The following is a 20,692-nucleotide window of genomic DNA, read 5'->3' as shown; positions in this document are numbered from 1 at the left end:
CCCACCCCAGCACCCTGCCCTGTGGCTGTGCAGCCGTCAGTTGCCCTGTGGACCGGGAGCTTCGTGCTGGCCCTGCTTGTTCTGGCGTTCCTAGTCCACCGCCTCCGAAGATGCTGCCAGTCCCTGGACAGAGCACCATGCACACCAGGGTCTTCGTGCCTGTGAGACGTGGTTGGACCCTTCCCCGGCTTGGTTGTGACCACGGAACATTTGCAGGGTTCTGACAGCCAACCCTGTGCCCTGATGGCCAAGGGCTAAAACACACACACACACACACACACCATGGCCCTGGAGCGCCCATTCCGACAGTTCAGAGCTGGGGAATAAAGGGAATTTGGGATGAGCATCTGTAGTCTCTGTCGTGGTCTGAGGCTCTGGCTGCCCTCAGACACCTAGGAGTGTCCTCTGCACACGGGGTGGTGGACAGAGAGAGACCCCAGCCCCCTCAGCCAAGGCTGGAAAGGGAGTTGCCAGAACACATTGCTGTGAGTGTTTCTCTGGGTGTTGAGCAGACACTCCAAGAACTAGCGGTTCCACTAAAGAAGTGTGGATGAGCATTTGGGTGGGGGGGGCATCCTGGGGGCACCCACAGAGGAAGGGGGCTAAGGACTGGGGACATCAGTAGAGGGAGGGCACTGGGGAGCTAAGGAAAAATCCAGAGCTGTAAAAGAATCTCCCTGGCGCCCAGGAGGCGCTGGGGGCCAGGAAATTCATCCTTTCCAGTGGGCGGTGGGGGGAGCAGTCTTGACTGGAGACGGGGATGAGGGGCGCTCCCAATCCAGGAAAAGAGGCCAACTTCAAAACCACTACTAATGCAGGAGCCCAGAACCATTGTGTCCCCCAAACTGGGGATCAGGAATAGCGTCCCCTACCCCGACCCCAAAGGTGGTGAAAGGGGCAGGTCCCGCGGAGCCTGACCTCTGAGGGCTTGCTTGGGCAGTGCCATCAGGCAGCCCTGGGTGGATGCGGCCCCGCCCACGCTGGGCAGGGGACCAGGGCGGTTGGTTGCTAGGAGACCGTGCAGCGGAAGCATTCTACCCATCACGTCAGAAACGAAGCCCTTCTAGGTAGCCATTTTGAAACCTGGCAAGTTTAGATGCCGGACCCAGTCCATGAGACCGAATCAATGCGCACGAAGAAGAAACCCGCTGGACAGCGCTAGGTAAGCTTAGGGCGGAGGGTCGTCTCCCCGTGAGACTTCTGGGCCGGCCCAGTGGGATCCCAGCGGGCGCTGCCCTCAACAAACATGGCGACAGGGCGCACAACGGGACATGGCGCTGGTTCCGGTCCCGCTGGCCCTCATCGACGATGGCGGCGCTGGAGAAGCGGCGGCCGGCCGTGGCCCCGGGGCCCGGTTTCTCGGATGGCGGCCGGCCAACGGCGTCCCGGGCGGCAGCAGCGGCCGAGAGTGAAGAGGACTTTCTGCGGCAAGTCGGTGTCACGGAGATGCTGCGCGCCGCCCTCCTGAAAGTGCTGGAAGCGCGGCCCGAGGAGCCCATCGCCTTCCTGGCGCGCTACTTCGAGAACCTGGGTCTGCGCTCGCCAGCGAGCGGCGGCGCCGGCGACCCCCCGGGACAGCTCCTGCTGCAGCAGCAGCGCCTGAGCCGCGCGCTGTGGCACCTTCGCCTGGCTCACCACTCCCAGAGGTTCGGGGCCCGGGCTGGGGCGGGGCGGGACGCGGCAGGACTCCAACTCCCAGCGTGCTCCGCGCGTCTCCCCAGCAGCGGCGCGGACGCCGGCGCGCGAGGCCTGCTGGGAACTGTAGTCCGTAGTGCTCTCGGTGCGGAGGAACACCCCCCCCCACCCCCCACCCCCCCGAGATGGGGCGGAAACTCGCCAGCCAGGGGGTCAAGCGGGCGCTGTGGGATGCTGACCGGCTTCGCCTCTTTGCAGAAGCTGAGTGAGCCATTGCAGTGCACCCCAATTTTGAAAGGCATTGCGCCCACAGAGGGGATTTCATACATAGCACTCCGAGACAGGTCTTTGTAGCATCCCCGTCTGTTCAGACCAACAAAGAATATTTTCCAGTCTGGCCTGCGAAGATAGAGCGCATCCCAGCCACCCAAGGGCCCCACAGCTATGAGGGTGATGATGGGAAGGGTGACCCTAGGTGGCCTGGGTGATTCGCTGGAGCAGACCCCTTGAGAGTGGGGCCCACGGGTTGGCTGAGGCGTGGGGGAGGGGAGGCCATGTCTGTTTCCCCTGGGCTGTTCCCTAACCGTCTCCCCAACACCCACACCCACCCCTCCACGTTCTTAGTCACTGGAGGAGTTCCCCATTCCGGGAGTGAACGGTGCGAAGCAGGGTCGGCTGGGGAGACTCCAGGAGACACGAATCAGCTATGTGATTTAGTGGTTGGCTGGTGTTTGGTGGAGGGGGCTCCCCAGAGCCAGAGAAAAGGGTTTGTGGAAGGGATTTCAACAGGAGCGGTGCCCCCAAGGGAAGAGGATGAGGTAGGCAGGGGACAGGGGCTCCTGGGCTCACAGCCCCTGACAGTGACCCATGCCTGCCAGGAAGGAGACACAGAGACTCTGGGAGGGACCACCAACCTCCCCACTGCAGGGGGAAGGGCCACTGAGCCAAAGAGCATCTATGAGTGGCCCAGCCAGGTCCAACCCAGGGTCCTGAAGCCTGAGGGGTCCCTGGGCAGACCTGGGCACCACAGGGGATGGAGAGAAGCCCTGGTCTCCACCTGCCACCTCCCCACTAGGAACACCTGTCGCCACGGGGCTAGGGGGTACATCCTGTGATCACCTGACATCCTGTGTCGCTGCTCACTAGAACCCACACCTCAAGTGGGGAGGGGCAAGGAGGGTGACCACAGGACTGGAGGGGCCCTGGTTGACACCGTCTTCCCTGAGGGAGTTTATTCTGGGGTGTTAAAAAGAACCACTGCTCACCAGTGGCTTCAGGACAGAACTGCCCCTGTGGGTTTGCCAGGTGTCCTGTTACTCCCTGGGCTGCTCACCGCGAAGTCGGCAGTTGGAGACCACCAGTTGCTCAGAGGGAGAAAGAGGAGGTTTTCTACTCCTGTACAGTGACCGTCTCAGAAACCCACCGGGCAGCTCCACCCTGTCCTGTAGGGGCGCTGTGAGTCAGCAGTGAGAGGGAAATCTTCACAGGAGCAGGCAGCCTCATTGCCCTCTCCACCCCACCCCTCGCCCCCAAGTGGCTGGTGGGTTAAAATGCCAACCTTTCAGCAGCTGGGCACACTTAACCCTCTGCACTACCAGTACCCCGACGCATCCTGGTATATTATGTGACTCTTGTTTTTCGGATTATTAAGAATTTTGCAAGAATTGTTTCTCCTGAGAAATAGTAACACCGCCCCTGTCCCCCACATCCCACCTACACACTGAGGGATGTGGCTCTTCTCTGGTAAGGGGGGCCTGCCCTGGGCACTGAGGATGAGCAGCCTCCCTGGCCCCCACCCACTGGACTCCATGTTGTGCCCCACCCTGCTGTCCTAGCCTTATGTCATCAGGAGGCAGTGCTGTCCCCAAGTGAGAGGCCCTGCATTAGGTGACTGGGTCTCCTCCTGGAGAGGGGCCACAAATACCTGCCGGTCCAGTTCTTTAACCAGTGGACACTGGTGGACACAGGCCCCAGGGAGGCTGGTCTGCCCCAAGGCAGGGTGGGCGAGACCCAGGTGGGGCCCTTCTGGCCCACCTTCTACCCCCTGCGGCTCTAACAGGGAAGGGTTCTCATTGTCCCCCTGGCGTGACTTCCTGCAGACAAGGCACCAATAGATGGGGCAGGCCCACTCCCATGGCCCCTCTGTTAGCCCCTGGCCCTCAGCTTCCCAAGCTTCAACCCACACTGGGTTCCAGGGTGCCTGCTCGCAGCCTCAAGACACAGCCAAGGGAATCTGGGGGTGGCCCGTTCAGAGGTGTTCAGAATGACTCGGGGAGCCTCAAGGAGGAGCTGGCTGGGACAAGGCCACAGCTACAGCCACCCACAGCCCGAACCCTCGGGAAGTTCCTGCAGCTCCACCCACGGGGATGCATGTCCAGAGGAGGCCCAGGGGACAGGAGCTGGCTCTCCCTATTGCCATGGAAGGCAGACCCCCGTCAGTCACACCCACAGACCACACAAGTAGGGGCCTGCCCGAAGGAGAGCAGCAAGGTGGGGCCCCCACCACCATCAAATACAGACAACCCCATAGTCCACTAGGATGCCACAGAAGCCACAGACCAGTTTATTTTTAAAGTCCCCAGGCCTCTGCCTACCACGAGGTTTGATTGCTGGCTGTGTGGAAGGTGGGCCCATGAGGCGTCTGAGGGGTCAGGGGCCGCCCCGGGAGGCATCCTGCAGAGGCAGCAATGTCTGGACGGCAGCCTCCTGAGAACCGAAAGCCAACCCCCCCTCACCATTCCCACCCCCCGCAGCCCAGCCGCTCTGGGCGCCAGGTATGCAGACCACCCTGTTCGTCCAGCCGGGTGTTCAGGTTCATTGATTCCTGTGGCTGGCAGGTGCCAGTGCCCACTCAGTTTGGGCCCACAGTGACACTGTGCACAACGGAAAGAAACACCGCCCGGCCCTGCTCCATCCTCACACATGTTCCCAGTGCTGCAGCCAGTGTCCCTCCGTCTCCCCGCAGGTCTTTCTCTCATGCCGCCCCTCCACTTTGCCAAGCATGAGGCCCTTCTCCAGGGGCTGGCCTCCCCTGACATGTCCAAAGACTGTGACAGGAAGTCTCACGTCCAGGCCTCCAAGGAGCACTCTGGTGCCACAGGACCAGACTAGTCTGTGCTTCCAGCTGGCAGTACTTCCTGTATTCGTCTGGGTAGACTGAGAAACAAATGCATAGACGCTGAGATGTGTGTAAGAAAGAGCTTTATATCAAAGAGCAATTATACATTGAGAAAACAGCCCAACCCAGTCCAGATCAAGTTCCTAAACCCCATATTAGCCCATATGTCCAACACCAGTCTATAAATTCCTCTTCAGACTCAGGCAACACATGCAATGATGCCAAATGCAGGAAGATCACAGGCCAGTGGGTGGAAAGTCTCGTGGATCCAGTGGCGGTGGAAGGCTCTTAGCACTGGTGTGGGTCTCCATGTGGCTTGTCAGCAGAAAGGCAAATCAGAGAGTGTGGATCTGGCCTCTAGTGAGCTATTTATCTCCCTAGTATCTCCAAATAAGGTCATCAAGCTGCAACCTGATTGACAAGATAAGTTCCACCCCTTCACTCTTCATAGTCTCACCTTGACACCAGATTATGTAACTACCACATTTCCGATATTCCAAAGGCTTCAGCTCCTCCGGGCTTCCTGACTGGTGGCCCAGTTGCCCCGTAGATCAGTGATAAGGTGCCACTGTGCACTGTGACAATGGGGCCTGGCACCTGCTGTATCTGGCACGGCCACTGGCCTTCAGGGGTGACTTCCTCACCCAGCAGGTGGGCAGAGCCGGGGGCGGGGCTTTTCACATAGCAGAACCCAGACACTTCCAGCCAGGGGTCCACCTGGGCCCCCACCGACCTCCCTCCCAGGCCTCCGTCAGGGCCGACCTTGATCTGAAGGGCCTTCCAGAGCCGCATGGCCCTCCATAATCTGCCACAAGGAGCAGGGGTGGCAGAGCGCTAACTGGGTGTCCCTGAGTTCATTTGCAACCCCGCACACTGGCAAACATGCACTCACCTCCCGCTGGCCCCAGCAAGTTGAAGTGACCAGCTCACACGCTGACGTGGGGTGACGACCCACTGAAGAGGGGCGGCTGGCCTGCTCGGTGAGGGAGCACTGGGGGTGTCAGCAGCTGGAGCCCACCCGCTGCTCCTCAGAAGAAACATGAGACCATCTGCTCCCCTGGAGGTGCAGTCTCAGAACCCACCCCCACTGGCCGCCCCACCCTGCCCCACACCTCACAGGCAGGCTGCATGTGGGACCATCTGCGTGGCAGGGAGTTCACTATGGGCCTGGAAGTAGCAGACAGGGCCACAATGTCCTGCCCCATTGCCCCCCTCCCACCACACACACACACTCTGAGAAAGTAAGGGGTGGGGCAGGGCAGTCTCATGGGGGAAGGTAACATTGGGGGAGACCTCATGGAGGGGCTGGTGGGGAGGGCAATGGGCTATGTGTTAGAGTCCATCTTGGGGTTCTTGGGATCCAGTATGCTGAGGGGTGCAAGCTGGGGGTTCCTTGGCCCCAGTGTTAGGGGTGTGAGCTTGGGGTTTCTGGTGTCCGGTTTGTTAGGGGTATGGGCTGGACATTCTTGGGGCCCAATGTGTTGGGAGCATGGGCTAGGGGTTCCCAGGGCACCGTGTATTGAGGGGCATGGGCTGGGGGTTCCTAGTGCCCTGGTGTGTTGGGGCATGGGATGGGTGTTCCTGGGGCCCAGTGTGTTGAGGGGCATGGTTTGGGAATTCCTGGTGCCTGGTATGTTGGGGGTGTGGGTTGGACATTCTTGGGGCCCAGTGTGTTGGGGCATGGGATGGGGGTTCCCGGGACCCAGTGTATTGAGGGGCATGGGTTGGGGGTTCCTGGTGCCTGGTATGTTGAGGGTATGGGCTGGACATTGGGGCCCAGTGTGTTGAGGGTTCCTGGTTACTGGTATGTTGGGGGTGTGGGCTGGACATTGGGCCCCAGTGTGTTGAGGGGCATGGGTTGGGGGTTCTCGGGCCCCAGTGTATTGAGGGGCATGGATTAGGGGTTCTCGGGCCCGTGTGTTGGGGGCACAAGTTGGAGGAATCCAGCCCACCTCGACCACTCCCCCTCCCTCCGGCAGGGCTGCCTTCAACAACAACGTCAGCGTGGCCTACGAGTGCCTGAGCGCCGGCGGGCGCAAGAAGAAGCCGGGCCTGGATGGGCGCACCTACAGCGAGCTGCTGAGGCGCATCTGCCGCGAAGGCGAGGCCCCTGAAGCGACGGTGGCCCCGCTGCTGCGCAAGATCCAGTGCCGGGACCACGAGGCCGTGCCGCTGGGCGTCTTCCGCGCGGGCATGCGCACCTGCTTCGTGCTGCTCGAGTTCGTGGCGCGCGCCGGCGCCCTGTACCGGCTGCTGGAGGACCCGGCGCTGGCCGCCGCCGACCGCCGCGTGGGCCAGGCCGTGCTGGACACGCTGGAGGGCGCGCTGCAGACCGGCGACAGCGACGAGGCGGCGCCCGCGCGCTACCTGGAGGCCGGCTCCCGCCTCGGGCCCGACAACGTGGCGCTGGCCATGGACCGCGCCGTGGTGGCACGGCGGCCGTGCGTGCCCATGCACCGCGAGGAGTTCCTAGAGAAGGCCGCCGCCTTGTTCATCGCCAAGGTCAAGCCGGTGGGCTGAAACCCGATCCCCTGCCCCCACCTGGACGCCCACCTGCGGGGAGAGGCCTGGTCTCCTGCACCCTGCTCGCCTCCATTACGGCCAGAATAAAGCATCCCCAAACCGAGCTCCCGTGTGCCTAAGGCCCCTCCCTGACAAAACCCAGGTCGCCATCCGCCCTCTAGCTCAGGCTTCCTGCCCAAGCGGTGTGTGGCGGGGCCTCAGTTTCCCCAGCTGAGCAGAGGAAGTCTGGAGCGCCCTGCTGCCCTCTCCTCTGGGCTCTGGGTTGGAAGAGGTCACACTGCCACAAGACACCAGCCCGCCCACATAGTCACCCAGCCACAGTGGCAGTCCCTATTGAGCTAGGCCCCAGGGCGGAGGGGGCAGCCACAGGCCACCAGAGGACATTGGCCCAAGTCACCTGTCAAGCCTGGGCTTGATCCACATGTCCTATTCGGGCCCAGGTATGTGTGACTCCAGCCAGCAAGGGCCGATGCAGTCCACTGTGCAGCCTGCCCCTCTGCCTGCCCCTCCCCCAGGGACCCCACAGCCTGGGGCTTCTCCATCCCCGCTCCAGCTTCTTTAGCACAGCCTCCTCCCCTTCCTGCCCCATCCAGGGCCTCCTGTCCCTCACGTCCAGGGGACCCCTGAGCCCTGCCACAGCCAGGAGTGCTGCCACCTCCTGGGACTCTGACAGCCCCTCAGACACACCTGGTGGATGGAGCTTCTCCCTGAGCTCCTGCTGGACCATCACTTGTCTGAGGGCTCTTGGCTGCAGTGATTGGCTCAGACACAATCATGTGACTCCAGCCAGCCAATGAGACACAGTCCTGGGACTTAGTCTGAATGCAGAGTAAAGTGGCTGCAGTGGGAGGGTCCAGCCAGGATTTCTAGGACTGCACTGTCACCAAGGCCTTCAGGGAGTCTGTCCTCGAAAAGGGAACCAGGAGGTTCCTCTGCCCGTGTCACAGTGGCCTCAGCCAGTTTCACAAGGTGGGGGGAATCACCAATATAATTCTGGGGTGGGGCAGGGGGCAGGAAGGGGGCGGGGTGCCCAGGCTGGTTCCTGTGAGGCAGAGGTCAGTCACCAGGCCTCCCCGCAGCCTAGCACCAGCCGTCCCTCTCACACCACTCTGCTCTGATGGGTCGGTGGCCACACAGACCACGGAATGCATTCCTGGTTGTAAGGTTCACTAGCGAAGTAACCGACTGCAATTCAGGATCAGAAACTACTCAGGATGCAGTACTTCCAGCAGGACAGCCTCTTCTCAATTCTCAATCGTGTGCACAGGTACACTCAAGGCCCCTTGGGCACTGCCCTGCCAGTGAGTGCCAGAGGCATCGACCTCTCCCAAAGGCTTACAGGTCCAGCTCCGTACACCTAGCTGCCCCCATGCCTGGTTCAGTGCCACCAGCCAGTCTCCTGCCGGAACCCATCGGGCTTTCTCACTCGGGGGCCGGGAAGCCCATCGGCCTGCTCTGCTGCCCCAATGGCCCTCATCTCTCATTCTTGCTGCGTCCTATGCCTGGATCCACAACCCCTGCCTGAGTCAAGGGGGTTCTAGGCATGGCTCTTCTTTCCTGGTGGCAGGGAAAAGCTTAGCTGGGTGGCAAACCAGCCAATCCCCTCCTTAGGTTTCCATACATCCACATGGGTACCTTATGCCTTATTTGCATTTTCAGCAAACTTTCCAATCCCCTGGGGGACCATAGCATCTCACATTTACATCGACCTCCCCAGTCATTTCACAGGAACTCTGGGTTACAATTTGGGCTGGAAACCCCAGGGTCAGCAGTTTTGACTCCCCCAGATGCTCTGTGGGAGAAAGATGACGTATGCCCCCGTAAGGACTTATGGCTTCCGAAATCCACTGAGCCCCAGCCCCTGGAACCTGACTGAGCTCTGACCCCAGCTGAGCTGTGACCCTGGACTTCTCTCCACCCCCCCAGACTGACTCCCACCTGTGTCAGACACCTCTGCATTCTGTGCTTGGCTAGTTGGGGAGGAGAGCCAGGCCTGATGAAATGGTCCCCAGCTGTCCCCAGGGCATCAGCGAGGGAGGTCCTGTGTCCTGTTTCGGCTGTGGAGGGGGGGCAGGGCCCCCAACAAATCTTCACTGGTCTGATAGGTGCAGTTGTACGGTGATAAGTAACGATTACAGTTAAGTCAGAGAGGGCATGAGCGAAGAGAGATTGAAGTAATGGAGTCAGACACAATTCCTGGTTTCATGGTAGCATGCTCACCTCAGCCCCGCTTGGTGGTCCTCATGGGGAGAGCCTGGGAGTGAGAGCAAGAGAGCCCCACTTTATTACTAACCAAGAGTTATAACTAGTTAGGGGTGCATGATTACAGGTAAGCATACATCACAGGAAGAGTAGTGCAATAGGCAGACACATCATAGGAAGGGGATGTACAATAGGCATTAGGTGTGACAGGAAGGTGATGAGCTAGGGGTGTGCACATAGGAAGAGGGGCGGCTAGAGGTATACATGTGACAAGATGGGCAGACCCTAGATTCCTGATGGTGGCCTAGCCTTGGTCACCCTTGGGTGGGCTTGACCTCCCTGGGGTCTCCTACAAGGAAGCAGTCAACTACTATCCTTATCAGAAGGGAGTAGGTCCTACTTGTTGTGGGATAAACAGTGGTGTCTGCTCGGGAGGGATGGCTGATAACCCTTAGGGAGAATAACCCCTGACCCACTTCTGTTGACCTCCAAGTGTATAGTCAGTTGCCACTTGTAGCAAGCAACTCAGTTTGGCATATATTTGGGGGAGACAACTTGGGAGAAATCCTTCTGTTTCCCACAGCGGCTGTGTTCCTGCCCTGCTGGCAGCTCTCCTGGGCTGCGTACAGCTGCATCCACACCTTGCTGTGGTCACCTCCCGACTCAGGGTGCCCAGCCTCTGCTGGGTCAATCAGGCGTGGGGGAGGACTGTGGGGGTGCCCAGGGCAGGGTGCAGGTGGACTTCAGTCCCCCTGAGCCTCTCATCCCTCTGTGAACCTGGGCTGTTGCTAATGTTGGTGACACCACAGGGTCAAGTAAGGGGTTCAGAGGAGCATCCCGAGGCCCACTGGTAAGCACTCAGGGAATTAGTTGAAATCCAACATCTTCGAGATTCCCCAAGGACCAGCCTTCTGGAGTCTGTCCCGCACCCCTGGTGATCCTGGGTGACTGGAAGGGGTGCTGTTGGAACCCTAAAGAGGAGAAAACAAAGCTCCACTTCTGGGCTGGTCACTGTCCAGGAACAGAGTTCAGTCAGGGGTCAGAGGTTAGCCAGGGTCAGAGTTCAGTCAAGGATCAGGGCTGAGGCCTCTTCAGTCAGGGCCCAGAGTTCCGTCAGGAATCAGGGATGCAGCCTGAGGGGTCATACCTCAAGAGATCAGAGATTAATCAGGGTCGGATTTCAGCCAAAGTCAGAGTTCAGGCAGAGCTCAGGCCTGTGCAATCAGGCTCATCCAGGATCGGGGCTCAGTGGAGGCAAGGCTTGTGGGGCTAACTGCTGAGCTCAGGGCTGTCAAAGTAGAAACTGGCTGAGGTGTGACCTTCAGGCTAGGGTCAAGGCCAAGACAGGATCAGAGGTTCATCCGAGTCAGAGCTGGGGGGGATGGGGGCAAGGCTCAATCTGGGGGTGGGTGGGTGGAGGGTGCAGGTTGGATATCCTCTCAGACTGGGGAGTGCCCAGGACGTGGGCTCTGTCTGGGGTCCAGGACTGGACTACACGTGCTGACTGCGCAGGGTGGACTCCGGTCTTTCCCGAATCACTGCGGCTTGTCCAATCGGATGGACGTTCAGGGGGACCTGGGCAGCGCGGACCTGGCCTCGGGGGGGGGGGGGCGAGAGAAGGGGTAGGCACCTGCAAACTTGGCCTCACAGCTGGCCTTCCAGTGCCCCGACTGCCTGGCCAGCCGACCCACCGGGGAAACAGGCTGGGTGGCGCGGCCATCGGGACACGGCGCTGCGTCTTGGCTAACTTTACCTGAGTCCTGGTACACGGCCAGGGCCCCCCCGCACCCCGCACCGGCGACAAGGCCCAGAGACCCCCCAAGTCCGCGCCGCGCCCCGCCCCTCCCGCCCCGCCCCCGGCTAGGACGTCACAAAAAAGGGTCCCCTCGCGGCGCAGACCCGGAGGGGCGGAGCAGGCCGAGGCTGCGCGCCTCCCTGTACACAGGCGTGCGGGGGTTACTAGACTGAACGGGGACGCGGCGGCTCCAGGCGTGGGAAGCGCCCAGGCGCCCGCGCGCTCGGCCCCCTCCCTCCCGAGGTGGGGCCGCGGAGGGGGACTCGAATTCCCGGCGTGCCCCGCGGGCGGGCGCGCAGGCGCAGTCCGAGCCCGGCCCTACCACGCAGGCGTAAACCGGGCCCGGCCGCGGCGCGCAAGCGCAGCGCGGGGCGGGGCGCGCGGGCCGGGGGGAAGCGAGCGCCGGGCGGGCGGCGGCGCCAGAGCGAGTGGAGCGCGCGGGGGCCCCGGGCGGCGGCGGCGGCGGCGGCGGAGGAAGAGGAAGAGGCGGCGGCACAGAGGAAAGCGGCCCCGGTCCCGCCCCCGGCTCCCCCGAGGCCGGCGCGCGGCCCGGCCCGTCTCGTGAGCCCGCGGCGGCCCCCCGGCCCAGCGCGCCCCCGGCCCCGGGCACCTCCGCCGCCGCCGCCGCCGCCATGGCCCGGCCGCTGGTGCCCAGCTCGCAGAAGGCGCTGCTGCTGGAGCTCAAGGGGCTGCAGGAGGAGCCGGTGGAGGGCTTCCGGGTCACGCTGGTGGACGAGGGCGACCTGTACAACTGGGAGGTGGCCATCTTCGGGCCCCCCAACACCTACTACGAGGGCGGCTACTTTAAGGTGAGTACTGCCCGACGCCCCAGCCCCGCCCACCTCCCCGAGCCCGCGGGGCCCTCCGGCGGCCCAGGGAGGTGCGGGAAGCCCTCAGTCACCCCAGCTGACCACTCGGCCGCGAGACCGCCACCCTGGCCGCCCAGGGAGGAGCAGGGGATCCCTCACCCCGTTCGTCTCCCCAAGCCCATCCAGCTGCCCCGCCCCTTGGCCCCTGCTGAAAGTGCAGGTAGTGGGGGCCTTGTTCCTTGACCCCCATCTCTGCGCCCCCCACCTCCCTTTGCCTCCCCAGCCCCCACCAAGGGGATGCAGGGGCCTCCAGGTACCTGGTCACTTGTCCCAGAGAGGCCCCCACCCCTGCACCCCTCCCTACCGCCCATAGAGGCGGGCGCAAGGGTTCCAGGGATCATTCTACCCTTTCCCAAGGAGGTGTAGGGGGCCGGGTGATCCCACCGGCAAGTTGCCTCTTCGCGCTCCCCAGGAGACAGAGACCCCAGCTCTGCCAGCCATTGTGGTGGAGGGTAGGGGCTCGACCGGGGTGACCAGGGCTACAGGTCAGACCAAGAGCTTACACACCTCTGCACTCCAACCCCGACCCCCCAGGATCATGTCCCTGGCCCCCCAAGGGAGGTCTAAGCTGTTTCTGGTTGCGTGGGGTGTTGCACAGGTGTTCCAAGAGGTGCTTTAGTGCTGTGGGAGGGGATGGGGCGGCCCACCCCCGAGTCCTTGTCACCAGCTCTGTGACTCAGACCTTTGGTGGAGAGGCAGGTTGCAGATGAGAAGGGGTGGGGTGACCTCACCCCTACCCTGCAGGGTCTGTTTCCCTGGGCAGCAGCTGGCTGCTCACATGAGGGTGCAGAGCTAGGTGGAGTCTCCAGCCCCTGCCAGCTCCTGCTTCTGAGAGAGAATCGTAGCTGCTGCAAAGGATTGTGGGTAGAGCCCCTGGCAGAGGGCACCCTGGTCTAGCTGACCCCTGACCCCACCCCAAGCCCTGGCGAACAGGCCAGGTGCTGCCAGGGCCAGTGTGTCTCAGTCACCCTAGGGGTCCTGCTACTCTGGCTGGGCAGATAGGTGGGACCCTCCCCCACCTGGTCCCTGGTCATGCGCATAGTGTGTTTTACCTGGAAGAGGGGTCAGAGGACACAGTTGGGGTCTGCCACCGGCCTGGAGCCCTTGTGCTTGCAGGGGCCGTAGTCAGGGCCCCACACACCAGCATGCACCCTGGGGTCGGACTGGTGCCTCACCAGCATCCTCACTTGCTTGGCCTTGGTCTCCCCTGGGGGCCGCCCTCCACAGGCTCGCCTCAAGTTCCCCATCGACTACCCTTACTCGCCGCCGGCCTTCCGTTTCCTGACCAAGATGTGGCACCCCAACATCTATGAGGTGAGCCTCTCAGGACCCCAGTCGGTCAGGGAGTGGGACAGCTTGGCTGTGCAGGTGAGCTCGCAAACCTTTGGTGTGAGTGAGCAGGTGATCCTGTGTCTACTTGGGCAGGAATGAATGGTGTGTGAAGACACCCGTGTGGGGGTGCTCCTGTATGTGCTGGGCTGTTGAGTATGAATGAGTGACATGGGTGCCGTGAGGAGGGTGGAGAAAGCCCCATGGGTGGTGCACGCGTGGTTCCTGCGACTTCAGGGTGGGTGGGGGTTAGAGTGTGTGAGATGCATGTGGGTGTGGAGGTGCCCACGGTTTGTGTGTCTCCCGCAGACGGGGGATGTGTGCATCTCCATCCTGCACCCCCCGGTCGATGACCCCCAGAGCGGGGAGCTGCCCTCAGAGCGGTGGAACCCCACCCAGAACGTCAGGTGAGGCAGGTGCCGGCCAGGGGTGGTGGGGGGCAAGCAGGGCTGCCACGCTCAGTGTGTGCGCATGCACGCGACCCTGACCCTCCCCCAGGACCATCCTGCTGAGCGTCATCTCCCTCCTCAACGAGCCCAACACCTTCTCGCCCGCCAACGTGGACGCCTCAGTCATGTACCGCCGGTGGAAGGAGAGCAAGGGCACGGACCGAGAGTACACGGACATCATCCGGTGAGGGCCCGCCCCCGGGACCTGCAGGCCTGTCCGGGCACAGCAGGGCCCAGCCCTGACCACCCCTCCTCTGTAGGAAGCAGGTCCTGGGGACCAAGGTGGATGCGGAGCGGGACGGCGTGAAGGTGCCCACCACGCTGGCCGAGTACTGCGTGAAGACCAAGGCCCCGGCGCCTGACGAGGGCTCGGACCTGTTCTACGACGACTACTACGAGGACGGGGAGACGGAGGAGGGCGCCGACAGCTGCTTCGGGGACGAGGAGGACGACTCAGGCACCGAGGAGTCCTGACCCCACCCCGCCCGCCCGCCTGCCCGCCCGCCCACCGAATAAACTTACAGATTTTACCTCAGGACGGGACTGTGGCCACAGCCGTCCGCCCGCCCTCCCGCCGGCCGACTCTACCTCACCGAGTCTCCCTCCTGGGCGTGGTCTGGGGTTCGCCCAGGGGCGGGAGGGCGGGCAGGGCCAGGCCATGGGGCTGCCTCCTCCGTGCTGCTGGGCCTGCTTTGGAGTTCAATAAAAGACTTTGCGAGATGCTGCCTGCTCTCCTGGACCCCCCAGGACCGGTTGCTGGGCCCCCCAAAATGCTGGCCACTCGGCCGCCCCCATCTCCCAGCAGGACGGGCACCCTCTGCTCCCTCTGGTCTGCACAACGCCACTCTGCCCTGGGTGGGGTGCAGGAGCAAGGAGAGCACCTTCCAGGGCTGTCCCACCTAGGCACCCAGCCTGCGATTGTCCACTTGGTTGTCTGTCACCGGCGCACCGATAGGGTGTGGTGTGGCCACCAGCCAACCCCTGGGAGACAGCCTTCTCCCGTCTGGTGTGCACCCGACCCACCAAGCTTGGGAGCCCCTCTTCCACAGCGCTCGCCCCACACCTTCCCCCCCTCTTTCCACAGCTCCCCCTCGGAGGTGTGAATTTGTGCTTCCTGTGGGGGGCTGGGTGTCGGGAGGGTTATTCCTGAGCAAGTTCATAAAGTCTGACTGGGGTGCAACTCTGCTCCCCTGACAGTGGACCAGGCCCAAGGGGCCTGCTCGGGACACTGACCCCTTGTCAGCTGTCCATCTACACCAATGGCAAGGTCAAGGTCCTCCCAGAGCCGGTGGGGGTGGGGGGGCACAGGAGGGGCAGGGGATGCCCAAGCAGGCCCTCTTCCGAGCCCCATGGCACTGTATCGGTTACTCTCAGGTGTTGGTGACGTGGCGTCCCTCAGACACTGCCCACAGCACCAACATGCTCACAGCCCCATCACCCTCCGGGAACTGAAGCAGAAGGGTTCACAAACTACATACCCTCCAGAGCCCCTGTGCCTGCCTGGCGGTCACAGGTCCCCAGATGGGGGTAGGCGGTCTGTGGGTGGGAGCCGTCAACGCTCCTTGCTACAGGAAGCCAGTCGGGGCTGCTGGGGGACCACGCCAGCCCACTTCTCTCCAGGCTGCAGCATGAGGCCCATGCTGCTGCTGCTGCTGCTGCTGCCGCTGCCACCACAGGCCCTGGGACCCCAGGCTACAGGTGAGCAGGGAGGTGGGACTGGGCCAAGCTGAAGCCCAAGACAGGTAATGAATCTGAGAGCAGGTGGGGGGCAAAGTCCATGTCCCCATGGGGCTCATCAGTCCTGGTTTGCGGGCCCCCCACAACACACTAGGTGGTGAAGGACAAGCCCCCATTTGCTGGGGGACGAGGGTGGAGACTACACACCACTCCAAGCCAGGCCATGTGCTTGGATCCAAAAGATGTTTAGAGAGTAGGGCCGGCCCTGTGGGGTGAGGATGCTCTGGAAACCACGGCCTCTCATGGCTCTGGACCGGGGGGGGGGGGGGGGGGGGAGGTGAGGTGGGTCACGCCATCCCCATGAAACTGTCCCACACGTACATTAATACCAGGTGAGAGTGAAGGGCCTGAGACCACTTCCAGAAAGATCCTGTCTTTTTCCCATTTTGACAGAATTTCAGAATCGCAAACCAAGAGTGGGCATGGCCCTGGGGTGGGAGCAGAGCAGGTGTCAGCAGACAGCACCAGGGGGCAGGCAGGCATGGCCCTAGGAAGGAGTAGACCAGGAAGAGCCAGGGTCAGAGGGGCTGGTGTGTCCTAGCAGGCAGGGCCCTGGGTGGGAAGGTTACAGGGAGAACTAAGGCTAGAGGGGCAGGGCAGGCAAGAGGGGTGGTCCTGTGGCTCAAGAGGAGATGGAGATTTCTACTCAACACTTTTTCCAAATCCTCCGAATGTTTTTTTTAAAAGCGCTCGGTAGCGGTGCCCTGGGCCAGTTCCCACTGGCTTGGAGGCAGTGCCTAGCACAGAGGCACAGCCGGCCAGGCCCTGCGGGTCCACCCGCCTCACAAGTCCTCACGCCTGAGCCTCCTGGGTGCTGCAGCCGCTGGGTCAGCCCCTGCCCTTGGTCACGGGTCTCCCTTTTTCCCCCGACCCCGGACTTTCCCCTCCTCCTGAGACTGGTCCCTGATGCCATGCCCCAATTCCGTGAGCCCACGTCTAGCCCCTTCACAGACCACAACCCTCTCATCAGAGGGTGACTCAAGCTCCCTGTCGCAGAGGGGACCCCGGTGAGCAGCCACCCCAGCACGTGCCTCTTCCAGGAGCAGACAGCCTCATCTGTCTCCCTTGCAGCGGCTGGTGGGTTTGAACTCTGGCCTGGCAGTTCGAGTCCCAACACAGCCCCACATTCTGCCCAAGGTCCAATTGACAGCCAGAAACCCCAATCCTACCCCTTGGTCAGGCCCACCCTGCCCCTGCTGAGCGCACGGGGCTCCTTCCATGGGGCCTTGTGTCCCCAGCCCCACCCCGCAGAGCTGACCGCCCACCTTATGGGTCTGTCTGTCCCAGACCTGGGTCACTCCTGCTTACTACCTGCTCCCTTGTCTCGAACACTTTCCAGCCATGCAGGTCTGCATCTTGGGCACTCACGTGGGGTGCAGTGCCTAGTCTGTTCACGCCACATCGTCCCAGCATTCTCTTACAGCCCAGTGGCTGCCAGGCAGCTGGCCCCCTCCAGGCTGCCACTGTGGGGCCAAGACGCCTCAGAGCTGGGAGCAGAGCAGGCAGTGGGATGCAGAGATGGGGGAGGGGGGAGGGCCAACTCCTGATCTCCCACCAAGAAGTCTTAGGTTCAGGGTGGGGACCGGGGTGTCAGGGTCCAGCTCTCTGCCCGCCTCCCCACAGGCTACCCGTTGAAGACATGGGTCATCGGGGGTCGTGAGGCTGCCCCCCACTCTCGGCCCTACATGGTCTCGCTGCAGAAGGCAGGCACCCACCTGTGTGGGGGAGTCCTTGTGCACCCCAAGTGGGTGTTGACCGCTGCCCACTGCCTGGAACACCCGTGAGTGCCCCTCCCTGCCCCTTCTACCCTGGGCCCTCTTGCTCACCACTGGGCGCGGGGGCGGGGGCCGCCCTCTCCACAGACTGGCTAGGAATGGTGTAGTGGGGAGGGCCACGGGAGACTTGAAGGTGGTGTGTGTGTGTGTGTGTGTGTGTGTGGTGTCTATGTGGTGTCTGTGTGGTGTATCTGTGTGATGTGTGTATATGTCCGCTATGTGGTGCGTGTGTGTGTGGTGTCTATATGTGTGTGCATGCTGTGTGTGTGTGTGATGTGTGGTGTGTTTGTGGTGTCTATATGTGTGTGCATGCTGTGTGTGTGATGTGTGGTGTGTTTGTGGTGCATGTGTGTGTGGTGTATGTGCTGTATGTGTGTGGATGGTGTGTGTATATGTGCTTGTGTGTGTGATGTGTGGTGTGTGTGGTGTGTATGTGTGTGAGTGTGTCTGATGTGTCTATGTGTGGTATGTGTGGCTGGTGTGTTTAATGTGTGTATATAGTGTGGTGTGTGTGTGATGTGTGAGTGTATGTGTGTCTGGTGTGTATATGTGTGGTGTGTGTGTGTGTGTGGTGTGTCCCCACCTGGCCCATCAGCCCTCTCTCAGGCAGCTTTCCTACAGTACAGAGTCCTGCAGAAGCAGAGCTGGCCCGGTGCAGCCGTTCACCAAGGGCCCACGTCTGAGGCCAGTCTGCTGAAACTGCTGTGCCTCTGGGAGGCACAAGTCCACGGGAGCCCATGGGGCCAGGGGCAGCCCCAGGTGGGCACGAGCTGGGAGGGCTTCCCGTGGCCATGACATCGAGCTCCTCCACACAGAGCCCCTACTTCTGCCCCGCAGGATGGCGAGGCTGAGGCTGGTGCTGGGCCTGCACACCCTGGCTGACCCCAATCACCGGGGCCTTCCCTTCCCAATCAGCGTGGCCGTGCCCCATCCAGGCTACAAGGCAGCCCCTGAGCTGAAAAACGACCTCGCAATGCTGAAGGTGGGGGCACAGAGGGGGTGGGGCATTGCTCCCCAGACCACCGCCCTGCGGTCCCCACTCCTGGTCCCACAACCCCTTGCCACCATCCCCATCCCTCCCCTGAACCGCCTGTCCCTCTCCCTCACCTGTCCCCTCTGTCCCTTCCTCCTCCACTCCATGCCTCCCTGACCCCACCCTTTCACTACTTATCCCCCCTCTCTCCACCACTGGTCCCCCCCAAGTCCCTCCCTCTGGTGTCCCTGCCCAACTGTCCCCTATTGTCCCCGCAGCTGGCTGGCAAGGTGAAGTCCACCAAGACCATCCGGCCGCTGGCCCTGCCCAGCAAGCGCAAGGCCCTGCCGGCGGGTGCAAGGTGTAGCATTGCCGGCTGGGGGCTGACCCGCCTGGGGGGGCCACCGGCCCCGGCGCTGCAGGAGCTGGACGTGCGTGTGCTGGACTCCCGGATGTGTAACAACAGCCGCTTCTGGCATGGCGAGCTCTCCGCTCACGCGGTCTGCTTCTCAGCCGACTCCCCAGCCCGGGCCCCCTGCAAGGTGGGCCAGTGGGGCAGGGCTGCCCAGGCGCTCCAGCCTTGGACCCTAGCTCAGAGAGCTTGCCTTGAGGTTACCTGCTGGGAAGTGGCAGAGTTGGGGTTCCAACTGTGGCCCCCAAAGATGATCTGAGTCTGGGCTTGGCAGGTGCCAAGGCCCTGGGGTGGAGAGGACGGTCGGAACCAGGGGCGGGGCGGGAAGGAGGCCTCCCCCCACCCCCGCCCACCTCTGGCGCAGTGGCCAGCACAGTGACCAGCTCTGTCCTCTCCGAAGGGTGACTCTGGAGGGCCGCTGGTGTGCAGCCCACGGTCGGTGGCCGGGATCCTGTCCTTCAGCTCCAAGACGTGCACCAATGTGTTCAGGCCACCAGTGGCCACCGCCGTGGCCCCTTACCTGTCCTGGATCAGGAAGGTCATGCGTCAGGCTGACCCATCATTGCAGAATGGAGAGGGGCCCCCGGGTGCCCCTCACTCAGTGGGGAGGGACCCGTGAAGGGTGGTGAGGGGACAGGGCATGTCTTGGGAGATCCATAAATGATAATAAAGGGTCTGCCTCAGCCAGTGTCCATCTGTCCTCGTGTCTACCTCCTGCTGGCTGGGTGTGGGGAGGGACTGAACGGCCCCCTTCTTGGGGGAGGTTCCAGCCATTTCTTTCTGACCAGGAAGCCTGCTCTCTTTTCCGATCTTGAGTTCTGGCCCCCCACACTCCTCCTGCTTCCTCCAGGACCTCCTCTCGGGAGGGGCCCTCTCACAGCAGTTGGGGGTGGTGGCCGGGCACCTTCTGGCTCTTCTGGTCTCTGCATTGTGGGGGCCGGTGTTTGCCTGCTCCCTGGGTCACTCCTCTCGGACTGGACAGTGGGGGACCAAGAGCTGCAGCTTCGCGGGACGCTGGGGAGCTTCTAAGACCCCAACCCTCTCCCAGAGGTCATTCGAGGGGTTGGGAGCAACTCAGAATCTAGATTCACAGGGGTCCCCAAGCTGCCTGGCTGACAGGCTGAGAGCAGAAGGCCTGTGCCCACAGCAATGGGGGGAAAGGTGTGTGACGAGGGGGCACACACCTGCCCTCCGGTCCAGCCAACTGGGACCCAGGGAGGTGCAGAGCCTCGTGGATCCCAGGTGGGTGGGCGAGAACCCCAGGGCACTGGCAGCTGTCCTGCTCAGGGTGGGAGGCCGGCATGCAGCTGCCCCAGCAGGCAGGGAGAGAGCGGTTCCCAAAGCCCCTTCCCCTTACACAAAAGGCCACGCCCCCAAGCAGGTGTCACTAAGCTACCACTTGATTGGCAGGTTCGGCTCCACCCCTAGCCTGGAGTGTCTCCTTTTCAGAAACTTATCCGACCACCCTCCCCCTGCTTGTCCAGCCCGGTCAGCTGTCGGTTTATCTTGGGATCTGTTCCTGCAGAAAGCCCAGGGAGGGTGCGGCCCTGGTGGTGGTGTGGCCCCTCTTTGGGCCATGAATCGCAAGGTCAGCCGTTCGAAACCACCAGTAGCTCTGGGGGAAAAGATGGGGCTTTCTGCTCCCGTGAGGCTGGCAGTCTCAGAAACCCACCAGGGCAGCCCTCCCCTGCCCCACAGGGCGGCCGTGCGTCGGCCTGACTCGGTGCCAGGGAGGTTTGGTTGGTTTGATTTGGTTTGGTGGAAGGCCCCAAAGCAGCGGCTCTCAACCCGTGGGCCCCAACTCCTTTGGGGACCAAACGACCCTTTCGCAGGGGTCGCCTAAGACCGTCGGAAAGCCCGTAAATATCTCACAAC

The 20,692-nt window shown here is 62.4% G+C and overlaps 3 protein-coding genes across 3 annotated transcripts; all 3 read left to right on the top strand.

Moving 5' to 3' along the window:
* Positions 1–1,271: 1,271 nt before the first annotated feature.
* On the top strand, positions 1,272–7,380 carry TPGS1 (tubulin polyglutamylase complex subunit 1). Its single transcript, XM_075544087.1, has 2 exons — positions 1,272–1,646; positions 6,733–7,380. Exons 1-2 carry the CDS (start codon positions 1,309–1,311, stop codon positions 7,271–7,273), a joined length of 879 nt encoding a protein of 292 aa, XP_075400202.1. The 5' UTR covers positions 1,272–1,308; the 3' UTR covers positions 7,274–7,380.
* A 4,334-nt stretch (positions 7,381–11,714) lies between these two features.
* On the top strand, positions 11,715–14,423 carry CDC34 (cell division cycle 34, ubiquitin conjugating enzyme). Its single transcript, XM_075544074.1, has 5 exons — positions 11,715–12,082; positions 13,370–13,456; positions 13,781–13,878; positions 13,970–14,104; positions 14,181–14,423. The coding sequence occupies exons 1-5, from the start codon at positions 11,906–11,908 to the stop codon at positions 14,392–14,394; spliced, it is 711 nt and encodes a 236-aa protein (XP_075400189.1). The 5' UTR covers positions 11,715–11,905; the 3' UTR covers positions 14,395–14,423.
* A 2,874-nt stretch (positions 14,424–17,297) lies between these two features.
* Positions 17,298–20,397, top strand: GZMM (granzyme M). The gene is made up of 6 exons (XM_075535156.1): positions 17,298–17,437; positions 18,270–18,414; positions 18,684–18,947; positions 19,218–19,362; positions 20,137–20,227; positions 20,343–20,397. Exons 1-6 carry the CDS (start codon positions 17,343–17,345, stop codon positions 20,395–20,397), a joined length of 795 nt encoding a protein of 264 aa, XP_075391271.1. The 5' UTR covers positions 17,298–17,342.
* Positions 20,398–20,692: the final 295 nt, after the last annotated feature.

The sequence above is a fragment of the Tenrec ecaudatus genome, chromosome 1 (genome assembly GCF_050624435.1).
Source record: "Tenrec ecaudatus isolate mTenEca1 chromosome 1, mTenEca1.hap1, whole genome shotgun sequence".
Classification (NCBI taxonomy): Eukaryota; Metazoa; Chordata; class Mammalia; order Afrosoricida; family Tenrecidae; genus Tenrec; species Tenrec ecaudatus.
This window is presented reverse-complemented; position numbering and strand designations above follow the sequence as displayed.

Excerpts from the sequence above, each read along its gene's own strand:
- GZMM (XM_075535156.1), top strand. The coding sequence starts at position 17,343 with ATGGTCTCGCTGCAGAAGGCAGGCACCCACCTGTGTGGGGGAGTCCTT. Across the intron at positions 17,438-18,269 it reads GCCCACTGCCTGGAACACCC|GATGGCGAGGCTGAGGCTGG; the intron begins GTGAGTGCCCCT and ends TCTGCCCCGCAG. Across the intron at positions 18,948-19,217 it reads CAGCCCGGGCCCCCTGCAAG|GGTGACTCTGGAGGGCCGCT; the intron begins GTGGGCCAGTGG and ends TCCTCTCCGAAG.
- TPGS1 (XM_075544087.1), top strand. The coding sequence starts at position 1,309 with ATGGCGGCGCTGGAGAAGCGGCGGCCGGCCGTGGCCCCGGGGCCCGGT. Across the intron at positions 1,647-6,732 it reads CTGGCTCACCACTCCCAGAG|GGCTGCCTTCAACAACAACG; the intron begins GTTCGGGGCCCG and ends TCCCTCCGGCAG.
- CDC34 (XM_075544074.1), top strand. The coding sequence starts at position 11,906 with ATGGCCCGGCCGCTGGTGCCCAGCTCGCAGAAGGCGCTGCTGCTGGAG. Across the intron at positions 12,083-13,369 it reads ACGAGGGCGGCTACTTTAAG|GCTCGCCTCAAGTTCCCCAT; the intron begins GTGAGTACTGCC and ends CGCCCTCCACAG. Across the intron at positions 13,457-13,780 it reads GGCACCCCAACATCTATGAG|ACGGGGGATGTGTGCATCTC; the intron begins GTGAGCCTCTCA and ends TGTCTCCCGCAG.